General features: G+C 61.9%; 5 protein-coding genes across 5 annotated transcripts; all 5 read left to right on the top strand.

The window, feature by feature from the left end:
* Positions 1-39: 39 nt before the first annotated feature.
* LMXM_25_2070 (conserved hypothetical protein) lies at positions 40-1,671 on the top strand (the record flags this gene model as incomplete). Its single annotated transcript, XM_003876216.1, has 1 exon — positions 40-1,671. The coding sequence occupies one exon, from the start codon at positions 40-42 to the stop codon at positions 1,669-1,671; it is 1,632 nt and encodes a 543-aa protein (XP_003876265.1).
* Positions 1,672-2,421: 750 nt separating this feature from the next.
* LMXM_25_2060 (conserved hypothetical protein) lies at positions 2,422-3,531 on the top strand (the record flags this gene model as incomplete). Its single annotated transcript, XM_003876215.1, has 1 exon — positions 2,422-3,531. One exon carries the CDS (start codon positions 2,422-2,424, stop codon positions 3,529-3,531), a length of 1,110 nt encoding a protein of 369 aa, XP_003876264.1.
* A 1,033-nt stretch (positions 3,532-4,564) lies between these two features.
* On the top strand, positions 4,565-7,699 carry LMXM_25_2050 (putative helicase-like protein; the record flags this gene model as incomplete). The annotated part of the gene is made up of 1 exon (XM_003876214.1): positions 4,565-7,699. One exon carries the CDS (start codon positions 4,565-4,567, stop codon positions 7,697-7,699), a length of 3,135 nt encoding a protein of 1,044 aa, XP_003876263.1.
* A 1,176-nt stretch (positions 7,700-8,875) lies between these two features.
* LMXM_25_2040 (conserved hypothetical protein) lies at positions 8,876-10,027 on the top strand (the record flags this gene model as incomplete). Its single annotated transcript, XM_003876213.1, has 1 exon — positions 8,876-10,027. The coding sequence occupies one exon, from the start codon at positions 8,876-8,878 to the stop codon at positions 10,025-10,027; it is 1,152 nt and encodes a 383-aa protein (XP_003876262.1).
* A 2,044-nt stretch (positions 10,028-12,071) lies between these two features.
* On the top strand, positions 12,072-13,181 carry LMXM_25_2030 (conserved hypothetical protein; the record flags this gene model as incomplete). The annotated part of the gene is made up of 1 exon (XM_003876212.1): positions 12,072-13,181. One exon carries the CDS (start codon positions 12,072-12,074, stop codon positions 13,179-13,181), a length of 1,110 nt encoding a protein of 369 aa, XP_003876261.1.
* Positions 13,182-13,900: the final 719 nt, after the last annotated feature.

The raw sequence follows: 13,900 nt of genomic DNA, 5'->3' as shown, positions 1-13,900 counted from the left end.
GCACACACACACACACTCCTGCCGTTATTCGGCACTGTAATGTCTGCAAGTTCTACGCCCGATCGAGTGTATGTGGGCAAGCGCTTGCACTTCACAAACGGCTCCCGTCAGCTTGTCCGCTGCGGCACACGCAACATCGCCGTCGTGTGCTATCGTAATGAGCTCTACGCAATCGACAACGCCTGCTACCACCATGGCGGGCCGCTGCTGCTTGGGGACATCGAAGAGATGGGCGGGCACCCATGCATTGTATGCCCGTGGCACAGTTATAAGATCGCGCTGGACACCGGCGAGGGACTATACTTGGGCGTCGAGTTGGACCCGGATGGAGGGAAGCCAAGACACGCGGTCCGATCCAAGGGCTGCAAGCAGCGTGTCCACAGGGTCGAGGTGGACGAGGCTGCGGATGTTTACGTGGTGGTGGACCTTAGCGGCCCCACACTGGAGAGCGACACGTATGCTTCGATGGAGCTGGCGAACCGAGAGAGGCCCATGAGCCTGCCGGTCGACAGTGGAGGCCGAGGCCTGCGTGTGCCAGGCATTCACAGCCATGTCGGCGTCGAACTGCGCAGCGGCCAAGTCTTTCAGCACATGGGCTCGCTGGCTGCAGCTGGCGGCAACACCGGCAGCGGAGGCGCCAACTTGCTCGACAACGCACAGAAGACGCGGCCACACGAGATCACATCCCCCGGCAGCAGCTGCAGGAGCCCGACAACGCGCCTTATGGTCTCCTGTGTTGCCATCACAGACGTCTGCCCCCAAGTGCGGCGGTTCGACTTCGTCCACCATACGGGTCCCCTGCTCCGGCATGCGGAGCTTGGTGAATACGTGGAGCTCGAGCTCCCAATCAAGGAGAGACGTCCAGCTGATGACGACGGCGGCCACGCTGTGCATCTTCTCGCCTCCTCTTCCGCCTCCGTAGCCACAGCAGGGGAACCGATGCGACGCCGCTGGACCATCTGTGACATGAATCACAACGGCAGCCTCTTCAGCATCATCGTGAAGGCCGCCGGCACCGACACGCAGACGAGCGGCAGCGCATGGCTGCATGAGCGTTCGCTGAGCGTGCCGTTGCCCATAGCTCGCGTCGGCGGCACCTTCACCTTCGCCCACCATCATGACACGATTCGCAGAGTGGGCGGCAGGGTGCTCTGGCTGACGGCGGGGGTCGGCATGACACCGGCCTATGCTTTCCTGAACTCCTCTCTCGACGACTCGCTCTACGTGGCGAGTGCGGAGCCGCTGCATGTGGTGCACCTGCACTCGAACCGTACTCTAGCGACAGTGCCGATGCTGGAGCAGTTCGTGCGGTGGCAACGAGATTTCCCTCGCTCAGCGCTGGACACGGCCGAGAAGACCAGCGGCGGAAGCGATGCGAGGCAGCCGGGCAAAACGTACGTGATAGAGCTCTTCATCACCCCGAGCACGGATGCTAGTCAGGGGCAGTGCACAAGCACCGGATCGTCGCCACCGAACTCCTGCCCCGCCACCACCATCACCCACCGCTCCCGCATACAGCCGGCGAATGTTTCCGCAGCTGTCCAAAAGTACTTCGGCGCAGACATACCGCTGGCGTACGTGTGTGGCCCGCAGAAATTTGTGAGCGACTGCACCAAGGCACTTGTCTCTGCGGGTGTACCAGAGTCGCACATCCTCACAGACGATCCGTGAGAGGATATGGAAGGCCCGCGCGCACGTGAGTGATGGTGCCTTTCCTGGTGCACGTGCACTCTGCTCTCTTTCTCTCGATGCCATCGTCCCTGCTTGTTTTCTTCGCCCCTCCGCGCGTCTCTCTCATGCTTCTCACTCATGCATCTGCCGCGTATGCATGTGAAGGCTCCCCCTTCAAAGCCCTCCCTCTGCCATGTCTCTGATGACTTCTCCCCACCCACCCCCACACCTCCTGGCCGAGACACATACGGTGAAGTGCACCCGCCACGAAGGCAAACGAAGGAAGCCATACCCCCCCTCCTCCCCCTCCGTAGTGGGCAAGACCAGCGCAGGGGTCATATCATGAACCCGGGACATGCAACGCGAGGGAAGGGAGAGACGCTCTGTCTTTGTGCGCTGTGCTGAGCCTCCCCCTTCTTCCTGTCTCGCTCGCTCTCGCTCTGTGTGTCTGTGTGTGCTTCCGCTGCTGCCCTCCCCATGTTTCCGCGCCTCTCTCCCTTCCTCTCTCTCCCTCTCTTGCGCAACGTCCCCTCGACGGACATCAGGTGCATCGTTGGTGTGACGGACTGCGTGCCTGCCCGTCTTGCGTATGAAGGGTACGTGTCCCATCCTCGGAGAACGACGTGAGTCGCATCAGACAGCAAGTCAGTATTACTACGACGGCATTGCGTCCCAGTGAGCGATCAGCAGCCTGTCCCTACTCCCATTCCCTCCCTCTCACCACCTTCACTCGTGCATACGCGCAGAACGATGGGTGCTCGTCACAGTGTACCGCTAATGCCGAACGGCCAGCAAAGCGCGCAGGCGCTGGCGCAGGCCAACGCCAACGACGTGAACTCGTGGGGCACGCCGCCAGATGAAGCCCCGGAGAATGAGAAGGACCCGACAGAGCTGGTGCTGCAGAGCTGGGCCTTCTGTAAGGCGAAGCCGACCCCACAGAAGATGTACCGCAGCGACACGGACGAGCGCAAGCGGCGGCAGTCGGTGAGCTGGCGCAAGCGCGCGAGCTTCGTCGAGCTCGACTGCGGCGAAGATAGCTTCTTTGTGGCGAACAACTACAAGGTCATCGGCGTTGCGGACGGTGTTGGCGGCTGGCGCTCTGAGGGCGTCGACCCCTCATTGTTTGCCAACGCGCTGATGGAGAACGCGAAGCTGTTTTCGGAAACGCACCGAAGCGAGCTCGACCCAGAGAAGATCCTTGATGCCGCCTACACCAAAGTGGTGAAGGACGGCATTGTCAAGGTGGGCAGCAGCACGGCCTGTGTGGCAACTCTGCGCAAAGAGGATGACGGCAGCCACAAGCTCGACGTGGCGAACCTCGGCGACAGCGGCGTGATGGTGGTGCGCAACCGAGACATGCACTTTCGCGCACACGAAAAGGTGCACGGCTTCAACGCGCCGTTCCAGCTGGCAGTGCTGCCGCGGCCGATGGTAGGGCGCGCGTTCTCTGACCGCGTGCAGGACTGTGTTCGCGAGTCGGTGCCGGTGCAAGAGGGCGACGTTATTGTGATGGGCACCGACGGCCTCTTCGACAATCGCTTCAACTCCGAGCTCGCCGCGGATGCTGGGTGGATTGGCAAGGTGGAGGAAAGCCCCATCGCCAAGATCCCGCTTGTGGGCTTCTTCCTCAGTGGCATCTTGGACGAGAAGATCGAGTACGTGGACCCCTACCGTGTCGCGCAGCGCATCATCACCGACGCCTACAAGACCTCCGTGAGCCCGGACACCAACTCGCCATGGGCCTCGATGCTGCGCCAGTTTGGGCAAACCGACGCGAAGGGCGGCAAGCCGGATGACATCACTCTTCTCCTGAGCCGCGTGAGTACACGCGAAGAGCTGAACAACAACACGAGCTGGTAAAGCGGACCGACACATGTGGACGTGGATGTGCGCTCGCGTTGGCTCCCAAATGATGGTGTCGGTGATGGCGACGTTGATAACGAACAGGGGGTCCCTCCCCGCCTGCCCCGTCTTCTGTCTCGGTGCGCGCGCCACGAAGCGTGTGGAGGCCACCCGTAGGCGCGAGAGGCAGAGAAGGATGGAGAAGAGGAAGCTAATGACGGTCGTAATGGTGATGAGGCAAACATGCAGCGCTGTCGGTGCGCTCACGGGGGTGAGGCATGAGTGGATGTTGAGGGGCGTCTCCTCGGCGCTTTTTCCGCTGAAGCACGGGCTCCCACGCATACACAGGCACAGCGTGAGAGTGTGCACTGCTGCGCAGCTACATAAGGTGCCCACTGCCCTAGCAGGGGCACCTCGAATTATACGACCGCAGGCAGGCGAAGAAATGTTTAGAAGGTGCAAGAGGCAAAGTGGCTTCTGGGAGGCGGCAGCGAGGGTCGACACCTTGCTCTTGGCTCCCTCCCGGCATTTTTCGCAGTGACAGTCCCTCGGCGGTCGCCGTTGCGGATGCGCACCCATCGTATGCGCTTAGTGCTGCTGCCCTCGTGTCGCATAATACACAGGTGGCTTTCCGTCTCTCCTCAGCTCTTCTAGGCCTGGCGTGACGGTAGTCCAACGCGCGCGCGTGCACGTTGCGCCTCGGCTCCCTCCCTCTTCGTTTTCGTGCCTCTCTCCCCTCTTCATGGTGGCTGACACACATCTTACATTCCTCTCGCCTCTCCTCCCCCTCTTCTCATACTGCTGCAACGCCACCACGCCCGCGCCCAACCCCAGAGCTCATCCAGTCCGGTGTTATTCCACAGAAGCAAGGCGTTGTGTCTGTCCGTGCTGACCTGCCTTCTCTCTCCTGTCCCTCCTTCGCCCTCCTCCCAAACACAGCGCCCACTCACGCCGCTCATCGTGTCGGCGTGCTCATCAGCACGCAGCCCAGCGCACGGAAGATCTTTAGCCACCTTCCCCGCACCCATCCACCCACACCCACCCACACATCATGAACCTTGACAACTACTTTGCCAAGTTCCTGCAGAAGGGCAGCAACCGGAGCGCAAAAGGAGGCAAGCTGGAGGAAGCCACGCTCTCCGCCGCCGCCGGAGCTTGTGTCCCGGTGACGCTAGCCACCGCCACCTCGTCGAAGCAGCTCAGCAAAGGAGGGGGCCACACGCCTTCGCAGGGTGGGGCTCAATCACCCGGGGACGCGGCCGAAGCGCAGGTTCAGCCTTCGTGCGGCTCACCGAACGCAGCCGCCGACCAAAATTACCGGCGTCAGCAACAGTTCGACGCTGGCACAACGGAGGAGATGACCGTCACCGCATCGTCGGAGAGCACACACCAGCGTGCGCCGTCGTTGAAGAGGCCTCGCGAAGCAGCAGTGACGACATCGTCCTCTTCCGCTCCGTCTCAGTCTGCGATGGACGCGCCGGTGGCAAGGCGGGTCCTCACATGCCGCGCCGCCTCGGAGGACGACGATGAACTCGCGCTACTGCTGGGCTCGCAGAAGGCAAAGCAGGTGCGCGAGGCGGACGCCATGCTAGAGGACATGGCTCGTGCGCAGCAGGCCCCTTCGCCGCCGTTGTCGTCGTCGCCACCTGGGCATGCGAGCGACGGCGTCGTGGGCACCTCCAGTGCGTGCGCGGTGGGCACCCTCGCCTGGCAGACGTCGTCCTCGGCGACGCGAGAGACCATCGCACGTTACTTCCAACGCCAGCTGGAGTGGGAGCTGCACCACAGCGCCGACCTTTTTGCCGCCTTCGAACCCTTCTTCAAGGACCGCGCACTGGACCGCATCGCCGCGGACGATGCGCTGCGGCCGGTGCTGCACGCCGCGCCGCTGTCCATTACGAGCGAGACAGTGGGGGCCCTGCCGGGGTGCGAGCTGCGCTCCTACCAGGTGGAGGGCGTGCAGTTCCTTCTGAGTCACTTCCATCGCGGCATGTCAGCCATCCTCGGTGATGACATGGGCCTCGGCAAGACTGCGCAGGTCTCCGCCTTCCTACACACCCTGAAGCAGCTGCACAACATCGACGGCCCACACCTCATCGTTGCCCCTCTTTCCACACTGACGAGCTGGACGCGTGAGCTAGCGCGGTGGGCGCCGCAGCTGCGGGTGGTGAAGTACCACGGTGAGCGCCGTACACGCGCCGCCATCAGCTCCGGCCGCCACAACCGCCACGCCGTGTTCGTGACGACCCCGGCGCTGCTCCATCTCGATAAGCGCTTCTTCCGTAAGCGCGCGTGGGTGACGGTCGTGGTGGACGAGGCGCATGTGCTGAAGGCGCACGACACCGCTATCACGTCCGCGTCACGGAAACTCACGGCGTGCTACCGGGTGGCGGTGACGGGCACGCCAGTGCACAACAACGTGCAGGAAGTGTGGAGTCTGATGAGCTTTCTCTACCCCTGGCTCATGGCCGGCTACGACCCACGCGCGCGCGATCCGGTGCGGCAGGCGGAGGAGTGTGCCAAGGTGCTGCAGTACATCATGCTGCGCCGCACCAAGGCAGAGATGGAGCTCGGCATCCCGCCACGCGTGGATGAGCCGCTGACGAAGCTGGTGCCGACCGACGTACAGCTGCAGCTGCTCTCCTTGCTGACGGCACACGCTCTGCAGGAAAGTAGCACTGGCCATCAGCTGCGTGGACACCTCAGCCACCAGAGGGCCGTCTGCAACCACCCACTGGCGCTGCGTCTGCTGGCGGACAAGGGGCGCGCGCACGGGTCACAGGAGTCCATCGAGAAGCGCATGCGAGCTGCCGGAGTGCCCATGGACGCGGCGCACCTCATCGACCCCAGTGCCAAGATGCGCTACCTCGACACGCTGCTGCCGCAGCTGAAGGCACAAGGACACCGCTGCCTGATCTTCTCGAACTTCACAACAACACTGGATCTACTCGAGGCCATGTGTCATCTGCGCGGCCACAGCTACGAGCGGCTGGACGGCAGCTGCAACCGAGTCGAGCGGGAGCTGTCGATGCTGCGCTACAACCACCCGGCCTCCTCGTGCTTTCTCTTTCTGGTCACCACCACCGCCGGCGGCGTCGGCGTCACCCTCACCGGCGCCGACACGGTGATTCTCTTCGACGCACACTTCAACCCGCAGCTTGATCGGCAGGCAGCGGACCGGGCGCACCGCATCGGCCAAACACGTACCGTGCACGTATACCGCCTGTGCTTGCAGGGCACCATCGAGGAGCATATCCGCGACATTGCAGCCCGCAAGGCGTACCTCGGTGACTTCATCGTTGAAGGAGGCCAGCGTCACGGCCCGCGTGGGCGCGGTCGCTGTGCCAACGACGGCGCCGATACCCCGTGCATCACCGCGGACGATATTCGCGAAATGCTTCAGCGGTTCGAAGAAAAGCAACACGCGAAACAGCAGACCGACGGATCCTCTGTTTCTTCATCGACTTTACTGCGCCTCACCGACGGGGTGGAGGGCAGCAGCAGCAGTAGCGGCAGCCAAGCGGCGGCGGACGCGATGGTGAAGGACCTCCTACATGTGGTGGAAAAAGGGCTGGGAGGCGCTGCGGCTACCGCAGGAATCCGCGGCGGTGGTCGTGGACTGGCCTCGCCGCCCAAGCAGACGCACAGCTGCTTCTGCTGCGGTGGCATCATGCATCCAATGGAGCCGCTGCTGCACTGCATGGTGTGCCCCAAGGCTTACCACGCCGCCTGTGTTGGCGAGCGGCCGCCGAGGCCAGGGGAGGCGGTGAAGCGCTTCTGGCCGTGCCCGCGGCATGAATGCTTTTCGTGTGGCAAGCAGCAGGCGGCCGATGGCGCCATCTTCATGTGCGACGCGTGCCCTCGCTCCTTCTGCTTCGACTGCCTCGACCCGCGTTACCTGGAGATGGACGCGTCCGGGGCCCGACTGCTGCACATCCGCGACACCTACGCCGGAATGGGAGAGGAGGAGGTGGAGCCGAGGCGGTCGTGCTACTATGTGACGTGTCTGTGGTGCTGCGGACTGCTCTCCTCCTCGTCATCGAGCTCTGCTTCGGAAGACACGGACGACGTGGATAGTGATGAGGACGACGCTGGGGACTGCGACACGGCGACGGCGGTGGACAGCGACGGCCTCGCAAGTGTTGATGACCGCGGCGATGTGAGCGTCGAGGACGGCGACAACTGATGGAAGGGCCTCGCGTGTCCCTCCCCCCTCCCCCTCTCTATGGTGTATGGGAGAGAGATGTGGCAGACAATCGGCAGATGGAGGATGGATAGTACGAACAGAGCGCTCACATGCCGATGCGACACATGTCTGTGCCCGCCAGTCTGTGTTGGTTAGGGATGCACCATGTGCATTACAGTCATGGTCCCCTTACACTGCACACATACCCATAGACGCACACATACATATATTTATATTTTCCCTCAGTGCCTCTCTGCCTAACGGTGGATGACAGCTCCCTCACCCCCTCCCCTCCCTGTCGCGTGTGCATACGTGTTTTCGTTTCTTATCGCCAGCGACGTTGGCGCCATCGATGAGAAGGAGAGAGATGGGGATGGCGAGGCGGACCTGCGTCAGGTTTGGATGACAAAGGGGGGAGTGGCGAACCGCCTTGCGTTGCGGGAGGAGGCGAGCGAAAGCCCCGGCGCGTTCGCACTACTTGTTGTGAGGTCTTCCACTGGCACCCCCCCCCCGGTGCGGGCTATGCCGTGCAGGTGCACACACACAAACACACACCTACCCAGCACACCAGCTCAGTCAGGCACATGATGCATACCCGGACACTCCTACCACCTCCCTCCGCGTCCAACGCCTCTCTTCTCCTTTACCCCGGTCCGCCTTTTTTCTTTTTCGCTCCCGCTCACACGCCTCATCACAGTAGCGACCACCACCGTCACCAACCCCAACGTCCGTCGCCGTGATCACCAACGCCACTGCTATTGTGGTGGTCAGTAGCAACCGGGTCTCTCCCCTCCTGTCCTTAGCGCCTCTCTCCCGCCCCCCTCCCCCATCCTCCCTTCCCCTCTCCATCGGTGTTTCTTACGTTGACGCCGTGCCTGTCTTCGTCCGTGTGCAGCACGTCACAGCTGCGCGTCTTTGTTGTATCCCCACCCTACACACCCACCGACCCATCCTTCCTTGTCTAACCACGCCACCTTCTCTTTCCGTCTGGCGACCAGTGCTGTCTGCTACTGCTTCGTCTTGTGTGTGTGTGTGTTGGCGTGTGGATCGCTGAACCTACCACCTCCCTCTCCTCTCACCCTCTGTGGCAGTTGTCCCTCCCGCCCTCGTGAGGCTCCGCTCTCCCCCCTTCCTCGTCTACACAGCATCAACCCCCTTCGTTGCGCCCCGACAAAGATGCAGTCCATCATCGTGAACTTCCTCTCCGACATCTTCACGGTCCAGCACGATACCGTTCTCGGTCGCCTGATGCCATGGCTCGCCGGCGGCATCATCTCCTTCGTAGCCTTCCCGTGGGTAATGATGGTGTTGTACGGGCTGTACTTTGGCATCTTCCTGCGGCCGAAGGAACAAGCCACCATGTCGCTCTCGCCGCTCCTCACGTTCTTGTACTTTCTAACGGACGAGGCCACGCCAGGCTTCGACCAGCGCCTCATGCGGCTGTTCCACCCGAGTCTGCTGGAGGAGGAGAAGGACGGCGGCTCTGTGCAGCGTGGCCTCATACGGGCCATGTCGCGCTGCCTCATCGACAAGTTCGGGAAGGTGGCCAACATCCCCCGTGACACGGTGGTGTTGAAGCGCGAGGGCAACGACGTGAACTGCATGGCCCTCGTCGACTTCGAAAAGGTAAAGCAAGTTCGCTGTCAGCTGTCGTGGAGGCGCCGGCCTGGCGTGGTGAAGCGCTACCGCGAGAAGACGGGCCGGTACCCACCTCGCTCCGAGAAGGAGTCGTTCGTGCTCAACGGCATCGGCATCGCCTTCCCCTACACGTTTCAGGTGACAAGCTTCCACATTGACCCGAAGAAGGGGGACGAGCTCAACATTCTCCAGTACGTCCGGCTCGTGGACTTCGACGACTTTGGGGAGCTGTTTGTGCGCCGCCTCTTCGAGAAGCCGCCGCGGGCGGCCGTGTCGATGATGGTCCAGCCGCTGAAGGAGAAGTACTCGAGTGACGAGGCACTAGCAACGCTGCAGAACTCTGTGCAGAAGGTGGTCGATGCATGCGGTGGGCTGGTGTCGTCGCTGGACAGCCTGACTGTGGATCAGACTTCCTACAAGGCCATCTACGCCCCAGTCCCAGAGGAGGCGGCACCTCTGCCAGGGGAGCCGAAGATACCGAATGAGGATGACCGAAAGGCACCGGCGATTGACGGCGTGGACATGGAGTACCTCGTGGAAGGGACCACGCGCAACGTCGAGGCGTACCTCCGCCTTACCTTCTCCGGACTGAAGGCGCTCGTCACTCGGTACGAGCTGCGGCTGCTACCAGACGAGCTGGCGCAGGTGGTCGTGGACCATGACACAGGCGAATCGATCATTGTCCGGTAGAGGCTGTCTCTCGGTCTGCCTCTCTGCTCGTCTCTCTCCGTGGGTGTGCCTGCGCCTTCCACTCCCACTCCTCTACACACGAACTGCTCCGCCATCCCGCGGTTGTTTCCGGCTTGGCGGTCCTTCTCGAAGCCGCGTTTGAGTCATTGGTCGCCAGATGACCTTCAACCCAGTAACCTCCCCCCCCCCCCCAAAAAAAAAGAAGAAATAGAGGCGTAGCCTTTTGCTGACGTCGCCCGCTGCGCTCACGTGAGTTTTCATGCCTGCGGGTGTATGTGTTTGGGGACTTCCGCGCGGGCACCGCCCTTCTCGATCCTCCCCTTCACACGCGCAGCCACCCCTTCCTTCTCGCCCTTACGCGCACAGCGAGGCACGCTTGCTGATGGGCAAGATCTCGGTGCGTGATGCTTGTTGACACTGCGTCTCTCCCCTCTCCCCACCACTACCCCTGCCATTCATTCCCTCGCTTATCATCTCGCCCCCTTCGCTTGCACACACACACACACACGCACACACGAAGGAGCGAAGGAGCGAGGGGAACGAGAGAGAGGTAAATCTTTCTCTTGCTCGCTCGCCTGTTACTGCCGTCGTGGTTTTCTCTCTCGTGTGTGTCTGTGTGCCTGTCTGCCTGCCTGTGTTGTCTCTCTCTGTGCGTGTGTGTCTCTGTGTGTGTGCGTGTGTGGTTAGGAGGAGAGATTTCGTCTCCGCCATCTCGCCTCCCTCTCCTTCGCCTTTCCTCTTGCTGCTCCTGCTCGCCTTTCTTGTCCACTTCACCCCCCCTCCTCCTCCTCATCTCCTCACGCTTACATACGTTACACACGGGCGCACTGACGGATACGCAGCACACAGCACACCTACGTCCACCCACCCATCCATCCACCCATCCACGCACACGCCGGCCAACGTGTACTCACGCGCTTTACTCTTTTGTTTTACGTTTTATTGTTGAACGAACACTCGTGCGGACGCACAGGGTGGGGCGCATACACGCCCGCGCATACGCACGTATTTGCACGACCGGTGTTCTTGTGAGCACCGTCTGCGCTTTTCTACCCAACGCGCACGCCTCCCTCTCCCTCTACCTCCTTCGGTGTGTGTGTGTGTGTGTGTGCATCGCTCCTCGTCTTCCTTCTGTTGGCGCTGGTCTTGCTCGTGTTGTTGTTGTCATTCTTCGGTTGCCAGTGCCCCCCCTTCCCTCCCTCCCTCCCTCTCTCTCTCTCTGTTGTTTGTCACGTAAACCCTTATACAGCACGTCTCCCCATACATACTATTCACGTCCCCCTCACCTTCCCACGTCGTTGGCGGTGGTGTCTGTGTCCAGTGATGGACCGGGTGTCGCTCGCCATCTCCTTTTCTCTCTTCGTATGCGTGTGTGCGTGTGTGCGTGTGTGCGTGTGTGTGTGTGTGTGTTTCCTTCTGTGCTATACCTTTCTGGCTTGTCGCTCGTACTCGGGGCACGGTAGTGAGGAGGAGGGTGGGGAGGATTCCTACGTGTGCGCGAGTGCGTCTCTACTGCCCCTGCCATTTCTTCAGGAACAGACGGTGTGTGCGTGTGTGTGGATGAGGTGACTCCCGCTGCCGTCACCACCGCTGTCGGTCCTCCTTTCCCAGAGCTCATTACGTGCTCCCCCCCCCTTCCTCCCCCCTCCCCCCTCCCCTTCTAATTTCGCTCTGGCTCGTTTATCACCACCACCACCATCACCATCATCTGCTGCTGCTGCTTCAGTCGTCGTCTGCCATTCGTTTTGGTTCTGTTCTCTCTTCTTTTTCGTTGGACTACTTACTCACGCCACCCCCCTCCCCCCTCATCCACACACACACACACGCATACACACGGTGTCTGTGTCTGTGTGCGTGTGGCGTGTGGCGTGTGGCGTGTACGTGCGTGTGTCTGTGCCTTTTTCTCTCCGTATGTATAACCGACCTGCGCACGTCTGATCCGACTGTGTGCGCGCTGTTGGTGATATTCGGTTGTGCGCGCTTCGTTCCCTCTCCTTGTGCGGCGGTTGTTGCCACAGTCGCTGCACGACTCCTCTCAGGCATCATGGACGGCGAGCGTGAAACTAACGTGACCCCGACGTCGCTTTTCAGGGGCGTCTCCGGCAAGCTGGAATCGCAGCAGCACCAGCAGCAGCAGCAACCCTCGTCATCTGGCCGACTCACTGCCGCCGCCAGCAACAGCATCAATGCGATGCCGGCGAGTCCATACCGCGGCGGTGGCGCAGGAGGCGGCGCCACCCCGCCGTCCTCGACCACGACCACCCCCACCTCTACCGTGACGCCGGTTAGCACACTGATTACGCAGGTGTTGCAGCACGCGCCGTCCAGCTTGCAGCAGCAGCAGCGAAGCGCAGGGGGGCGTACGGGTGGTTATGGCGATAGCAGTGGCACGGACGGCAGCGGCAATGCACACGCTGGCCCCCGGGTCGCCGGCGGCGGTGCAGGCGGCAGCACCGGCTCCCGTCAGCGCGTGCACGCCACGGAGTTGGTGGAGCGGGCCCGCTACATCCGCAACCAGCCCAAGAACACGTCGCCCATTGACGCCTCGGCGCACCCCTCGTTGCTACCGGAGCCGCTTCCCGCAGTGCGGAGCCGGAAGTGCCTCATCCTCGACGTGGACGAGACGCTGGTGCACAGCTCCTACCAAAACACGGGTCGGTACGACGTGCACCTCCCCATCACCCTTGATCGTGACACCCATGTAAACGTCTATGTAGCCTTTCGGCCGCATCTCCATCGCTTCCTCGAGGCTGTAGCGCCGCTCTTCGAGGTTGTCATCTTCACGGCCTCCCTCAGCACGTACTGCGACCCGCTGATGGACTCGATCGACAAACAGCGCATTCTCGGCGGCCTGCGACTCTTCCGCGAGCACTGTAGTGTGGTCGGCACAACCTACGTGAAGGATCTCTCGCTGCTAGGCCGAAATCTAGACCAGGTGGCGATCATCGACAACAGCCCCATCGCCTACCTCTTCCAGCAGCGCAACGCAATCCCCATCACGTCGTGGTTCGACGATTCACGTGACGAGGAGCTGCTGCGCTTGATCCCTGTGCTGGAAGCACTGGCGGAGGCGGACACCGTGTACGATGTGTTGGACAACTATAACGCACTCCTGCAACTCCAACAGCTCCACGAGAACAGTGAAGAGAAGTAGTGGCCGCACCCGCTCAGCCGCACTCGAGACAACTAGGTCTGCCAGGTCGCGACGGCGTGCGCTTTTTGGAAGAGAGGAAAATGCGGAGAGGGAAGCAAGTGCCCTGCCGTGGGTGCGTGCTGCCGCGGCGTCCACACGGATGCGGATGCATGCACTCTTGCGCTTATGTGTGTGTGTGTGTGCCCGCTGGTTGGTGCTCGGGCGTCAGCGTCGCGCTTGCCCAGCGAAGAGGGAGGAGAGGAGGGTTAGTGGTGCGCACTCTATGTCTGATCCTGTATGGCGCATGCTCCGCTTCGCACTTTTTAGGCAGTGCGAATCGCCCCCCTCCCCCTCTCTCTTCATAACGGTCTCCTGCGCGCGTTGGCTCACGCCTGTGCTGTGCGCGTCCCTTTCGCGCTTGTACGATTTCTTTAGTCTGCAGTCGTGTTCAGCATATCTTAAAGTTTGCCGCCGCCAACCACCGCCCATGGCCGTACCCCCCTCCCTTGTCTCCATTACTTCCTGCCTTCTGTCCACGTCACCTCACTCCACCCGTACGCTACCTCCTCATGGAAGATCCACGCCACTCCCTGCCCCCCCCCCTTTCGCACTGACTCACTCACACGTGCGCGCCTCTCATGCATCCGTTTGGGCAGAAGATGCTTGTGGCGGTTTGTGCGTGATGGCGGGGCGCGGCCACGGTCTCTGTGGCCACTCGTCCTCTTTCTCGCCGTATGCCA

The sequence above is a fragment of the Leishmania mexicana genome, chromosome 25 (assembly GCF_000234665.1).
Source record: "Leishmania mexicana MHOM/GT/2001/U1103 complete genome, chromosome 25".
Taxonomy (NCBI): domain Eukaryota; phylum Euglenozoa; class Kinetoplastea; order Trypanosomatida; family Trypanosomatidae; genus Leishmania; species Leishmania mexicana.
Note: the sequence above shows the minus strand (reverse complement) of the source record. Positions and strands in the feature narration are given on the sequence as shown.